The sequence below is a fragment of the Fukomys damarensis genome, unplaced genomic scaffold, assembly GCF_012274545.1.
Source record: "Fukomys damarensis isolate Sample0158 unplaced genomic scaffold, DMR_v1.0_HiC HiC_scaffold_5, whole genome shotgun sequence".
Classification (NCBI taxonomy): domain Eukaryota; kingdom Metazoa; phylum Chordata; class Mammalia; order Rodentia; family Bathyergidae; genus Fukomys; species Fukomys damarensis.
Window position 1 is genome coordinate 72,862,783 of NW_022900917.1, and position 6,072 is coordinate 72,868,854.

The 6,072-nt window shown below is 42.1% G+C and overlaps 1 protein-coding gene across 1 annotated transcript in view; it reads right to left on the reverse strand.

Annotated features, from left to right (window-relative positions):
• Positions 1-6,072, reverse strand: part of Asap1 (ArfGAP with SH3 domain, ankyrin repeat and PH domain 1) — a 301,757-nt gene that overhangs the window by 116,892 nt on the left and 178,793 nt on the right. Inside the window, exon 4 of the mRNA XM_033760856.1 lies at positions 3,608-3,753. Within this exon, the coding sequence (XP_033616747.1) occupies positions 3,608-3,753 (146 nt within the window). The remainder of the gene's footprint in view (positions 1-3,607; positions 3,754-6,072) is intronic.

Sequence of the window (6,072 nt, forward strand, 5' to 3'; positions counted from 1 at the left end):
AAAAAATGAGAATCAAGACTTGCCATGTAAAGGTACATGATCCCAACAATGAATGTAACTGTACTGTATCCCTAAAATGTACCAATAAACTCAATTAAAGCTGAAAAAAAGAAAAAAAAAAAAAAGAAATCAGGTCAGAAATCTTCTGAGGAATGCTTGTGCCATGGGAGTAGGCCGGGGCGCTCCTCCAGACCCACTCTTCAGCTGGAGACCCATCTAGGGGCTTCCTGAGAGCTCTGCTCACAGGTGTGGCCCATCTTCTCTGTGGTCTACTCCTTCCCGAGTAAGCACAGGAAAACAGCAGCAAGCTGCTGGCTGTGGTCAGGTGGCGCAAACTCCCAGGATTACCTCTTACTCAGTAAGAATAATGTTCCCTTAGTAACCAAAGCGCAGTACAGACTGAGTCTCCTGCCTGCTCCCTCATCAGGAACGGCACTGCCACCCTGAAGGGGAAAATGTTTGCATTTTCTTAATGAAATGAAATAGCTCTTCCAGCAACTTCTTGTAGAACTTCTTTAAACTTTCTCTGCAAAGGGGAGTGGACATGGAAAACAGGCTGTGGTTTGGAATAAGCCCAGCAGAATAGCTAGGATCAGTATTTCTTTTAGCCCAGGAAACACCACCCAGAGGCCTCTGGTGACAGAGGTGGTACATATGGAGTGCTTACAGTCAAGAGAAAATGCTGGGCTCCAGGCTATTGCCAGCAGTGTAAATGAACAAAGTACATCATCCCAGGGAGCCCCAGTGACCTCATCTGAGGTATTAATAGTATAGGACTTTTAGAATGTGTTAAATCAATCCATATAAAGCACCCATTGCTTTGCTGGGTTCATTAAAGGTGTTCAATAACTATCAGTTGTGTTCTTAGGTGTGGTGGTGCATGCCTACAGAACCAGGATCAGGAGGCTGAGGCAGGAGGACTGCCAGGAGTTTGAGGCCAGCCTGAACTACATAATAAGGACCTGTCTCAGGAAAAAAAAAAAATCTACTGCTTTTATATGGAGATAAGCAAACATGTTGCCGAAGCGTGCACAGACAAGGAGCACCTGTGGGAGTGACTTGTGTGCATGAACATGGGTACACAGCCGAGGCGCAGTGTGTGGTGCAGTGCAGTGCAGAGCGAGTAGTTCAAGAACCTTAGTGAGAGCTCTGGGCGTAGGCCAGATACACACATCTGGTTTTCTGGGAAGGAAAAGGGCCAAAAGGACTCTGTAAAAAAGCCCAACTCAGGGAAAAGAGAACTTCCCTGAGTGAGTCTTCTACCCATTATTACCAAAGTGGGTTGTCAAGATTCTCACTTTACTTCCTTTCTTCACACCAGCAAAAAGGCAGGAAATACCAGAGGGATGGGAAGAGGAAATGTCAAGGTTCTCTTCTGAATACAAGAGAAATAAACAGTCTAAGATTCACTCCAGTAGCATGGATGGCTAAGCTTCAAAGCAGAAAACATTAGGCTCTATGTTCAAAATTATTCTTTCTCAAGTTTTTGAATAGAAGAAATATTTCTATATTTGACATTTTTCTTTCAGATTAGCTGACGTAATGTGCAAGACTAAATCAGTGGCAGGCCTGAGCAGGAAATTGCACTTGAGTGGAGGAAAGGACTCATGGTGTGCCGTTAGGTGGCAAGAGTACTCTGTGGGCGAACTCAGAAGGCGTCCAGAGTAAAAGTGAAAGAAAGATATTTGCCTATAATTTAAATTGGCATACAGATAAATGTTATTAAAGTTAAAGGCATGTCTTTTTCCCCCCAGGTTGCTAGCTGATCAAAGCATTGTCAAGATTAATTCTACAAATGTAATGCATACTGTTGTCTACATACAATAACTCAAAAAATTTCTATTGGTCACAAATGTATTAATTGCTACAATCTGGTTCTTATAGGTTATTAAAAGAATTGTCAGAGTAATTAAATAGAGACCCTGAGGTTTGGGAAGACTGCTAAATGGGACTCCTCTTCATGAATAAAGGAACAGCTTCCCAGAAAATACTCTGGTCTTTGTTTACTAATGGGAGGCCCAGTCATTTTCACAGCCTTATGAGAGACACACCCCAATAACACTGCTTAAATATGTTGTTATAAAATGTTTATATTGGTTATCATCAAAGGGTTAGGTTATAAATAGGCTACTGTGATACGTTTGCATTGGTCATCTTCAAAAGATTAAGTTTTCTGTGGAAAAACAACACGGTTTTATTAAAAAGATGCTTTTGGTACCAAACTACATTAAAGGGCATATGGTTTCATATAATTGATACTTATTATTGCTACTTTTCTGGTGCACAAAATGTATTCATGCCTTCTGACTGTACAGGTCTTCCAACACAGTTTACCATAATAACCCCTTTTTGATTCAAGTATTTGCCTCTTACACCCAGCTACTTATGATAACAGGTACATTTATAAGCCAATATATTTTCCTCAGATGACATCCTATCAATATATAACAACTTAGATAAGAGGTTCCCCCCCTCGGTACCAGGGATCAAACTCATGACCTTGAGCTTGTGAGGCAGGCGCAGTGCCACTGAGATAAATCCCTGGCCTTCAGGTAAGAGGTTTTTTTTTTTTTTTTTTTTTTTTTTTTTTTTGGTTTGTTTCTGGAGGGGAATCAGTGCATCTACACTAAGACGCACATTTAAGTGAGTTACAAAGACAGTATCATCATGATTGTCATGCTAAAATATGTGTGGTTTTTGATTTAGTTTTTCTTAATATTCTACAGGAATTCAACTACTAGAACAATGATGATAAAAATAACAGTCCTCTAACTATTTTATATTCCAAAATGCTTGCTATCCAGGTAAAATTATAATAGTGAAGCTTACTACTCCCATTGCAATGCCAATGTTATTGATCTGACTTTATAAAGAGTCCACAATTGCTAAATTACAATATGATCTTTATTTAAAGGCTATTAAATTAGATCCCTAAAAAAAGGGTCCCCCCATTTGAAGTCTCCCCGACATCGACCCTTCTCACCTCAAAGCAGTCAGATGAAACTTGAACCACTTGGGGAAAGCCCCTTAAACAAGAACTTATGCTGGACAGCTAAGCCAGTTAAACACATTACAGGTCCTTATACCCTCCAGGGACAAGTCACTGCTGGGCACGCTTGCTTTCTCCTAAAAACACACTTACATGAAACAGAAAGAAAGGGGGCTCTGCAGGGAGTCATTCTTCTACATAATTTTTGGGAAAAATCATTTCACAACTAAATTATGATTAAGGCCATCTGAGGTCTCGTCCTCTTGCCTGCAGACGGCTGTGGCAGGAGGAAACATAACTCAGTTTGCCTCTGGCCCCAGCTGAGGCCTCAATGGTCTCCCAATGCTGTCTGTGATGCTCCAGGGCAGGATTACATCCACTGAAGACATCCTGGTTCTTTGAGAACCAGTAGTAAGACAAAAAGAGAATGGTTTCACCTGGGGAGGGGCAAATTCCTTATCAGCTCACCTCCTCCCACCTACTGTTGTCAGAACGTTTGGCTCCTCTCCCCATCCTGATCAGCATGAACTCCTCATGTCCCTAAGACCTTCATGGGCATAGGATTGCCACCACCCTGAGTCATCTAATGACTCTTCTGTTAATTATGAAATGGCTTACCAGATTTTTCAGCAGTGTGGACAGTTCCTTTGTAAGAGTAGAAAACTTGACAAAAGCAGTGCCGAGATCAGGGTTGTCTCGACTTAAAAAATTACTCCCAAACTTATCAAGAACTTGTGCATAGTTTTCTTCATTTTGTACATGGTCTAAAAAAAGAAAAAAGAAAAGGAATATGAGTTTTATTTGTCACAGTAGAGTTATTTTGAACAATTCACCTCTAGAAGCTCAAAAGGAAAGGAGAGAGAAATCACATCATTTATTCACTGAATACAACCAGAAGGTGCTTAGCAATATGTGGAATGTTCTCAGTCTCTCATCTTATGGAAATCCTCCTGCCTCTGCCTCCTCAGTGTTGGATTACAGGTATGCATCACCACATTCGACTATTCACAACCTCTTAAAAGAGGTTTCTTCCTTGTACATAAACTCTCAGCAGAGCCAATGCTCTGTAGTAACTCCGTGAAGCGCTTTCTTTCTTTGGCTTCCAGGACATCATGCTTGGTTATACTCTTTATTAGCTGACAACTTCCAAAGAGATCTCCCTAGTCCAGACCCATCCCTAAAATGCAGACATGTATATCCAACTGCCTATGCAATGTCTCCAAACTGATGCCCAGTGACCGCGTTTAATCTTCACAAATCTAAAATACACCTGATCTTTGCAACCATCCTTTTCTCCAGGGCTTTATCTCAGTCAGTCAAAGGCAACTAACATTCTTATGTCAAACTCATCAAATCATATTACTTTTTTTCTCATAAACCAGATATAGTCCATTGGCAATTCCTCTTGTTTCTCTTAAAATACATCCGCAATTTGACAACTTTTTACATCCTCATGCTAACAAACATCATATCTCTTGCCTCTGGCCTTTTTTTCGGGTACCAAGGGTTGAACTCAGGACCTTGTGCTTGCGAAGCAGGCGGCCTCAACCTCAAGGTGATCTTCCTGCCTCAGCCAACAGAATGCTAGGATTACAGGGGTGTGCCACCATGCCTGGTGCCTCTGATGTCTGTTGCTGTTCTTGCTCTGTTACCAACACGGCACAAGTGTGACCTTATTAAATTATACAGGAGATCTTTGAACTCCTGTAGCAATCGTTACCACTGATCTCAGATATCCAGGCTCCCAATTCTTTCGGGCTTATGGAAAGCAGTACTGAACTTCCCTATCTTGAAGTAAGGTGTGGAAAACGGCTTGTACTAGCAGCGTGAGTGGTGGTGACAGGTACTACTTCTGTGGGCAGGCAGTTTGGATGACAGTATCCTACTCTCTACTCCCTCCTCCATCCTCTGAGGTGGTGTACAGAGAACCATGCATATGCACGGAGGCTCACAGGAGATGTACAGGTTTCCTGAATGAATAAATGAACAAATAAGCATCTACCGAAGCCTTGCTCTTGAAGCCTTATGCAAACATCAGTCCTTTTTTACCAAGCGTTTCCTAAGTCAGACATAATCTTCCCTTGCCCATCATCCTTTGAACTTCTACTGCAGCCTTTTCCACATCCAGTCACATTTGTGTATGTATGCATCTCTCCCTGCCACCAGGCCAACAGAGAGGTAACTTCTGTAATACACACTGCAGATGTCCCAGTGAGCTATACTGAGAAAGCCAGGGCTCAGTGAACATTTGTTGAGTTGGATTCAGTGAATTCCTTTTCAGAAAGTTAAGAAGCACAATAGATCCTTGAGTTACAACCAGCCCGACATACGAACAACCCGAGTTATGACTGTGACTTTAGTTTTAACTTACATCCCAAGTCTTGAGTTACAACCCAAATGCCAGCCAGTTGTGCTTTCAGATGATCTTGGATACAGATCTGGCCTATAAAAAGTTCTGGAAGGAACATTACGGCATCCATTCCTGTGTGAGGTTAGCTGAGAAAGCCTGGGCCAGCAACTCTCTAAGGACGATGAGATCTGCCTGTGGGCAGGGGAGAGACTGAAGGCTGTGTAGAGGAGCCTGAGCCTTCAACTGACCACCATGAGTTACAAGCAGTCCTCATGAACAACTGAGTTCCTAAGTCAAGGGTCCACTGTATTCCCTTTAAAAATTTAGGAGCAGTGGGTGCTCATGAAACAGGGCCCAAGAGTCAATACTGGGAAAACCAGGAAGGAAGGGTCACAGGAGTCTAGTGCTCAGCACCTTCTCATCACCGCCACACTAAACATTTATGATGCCTGCGATGGCTGTCAGGATTTCTGGCTGAGAAGTTAAAAAAGTAAAAATGCAGCTCAGGTTACTGCCCAAGTCCTTGCAGAAGTGTCTCAGAAAAACACAAAAGAAAGGCTACATCAGCTAACAGACAGGATGCACATGTCGCCTCTCACTCATCTGCTGCAGCGATCCCTGCTACCTTCTTCTAGATGAGGAAGCCCCGCTCACTGCTAACATCACATCACTTCAGTTAACTCTTTTTGGCCTTCTTTGTCTTTTTTTTTTTTTTTTTTTTTTTTTTTTTTTT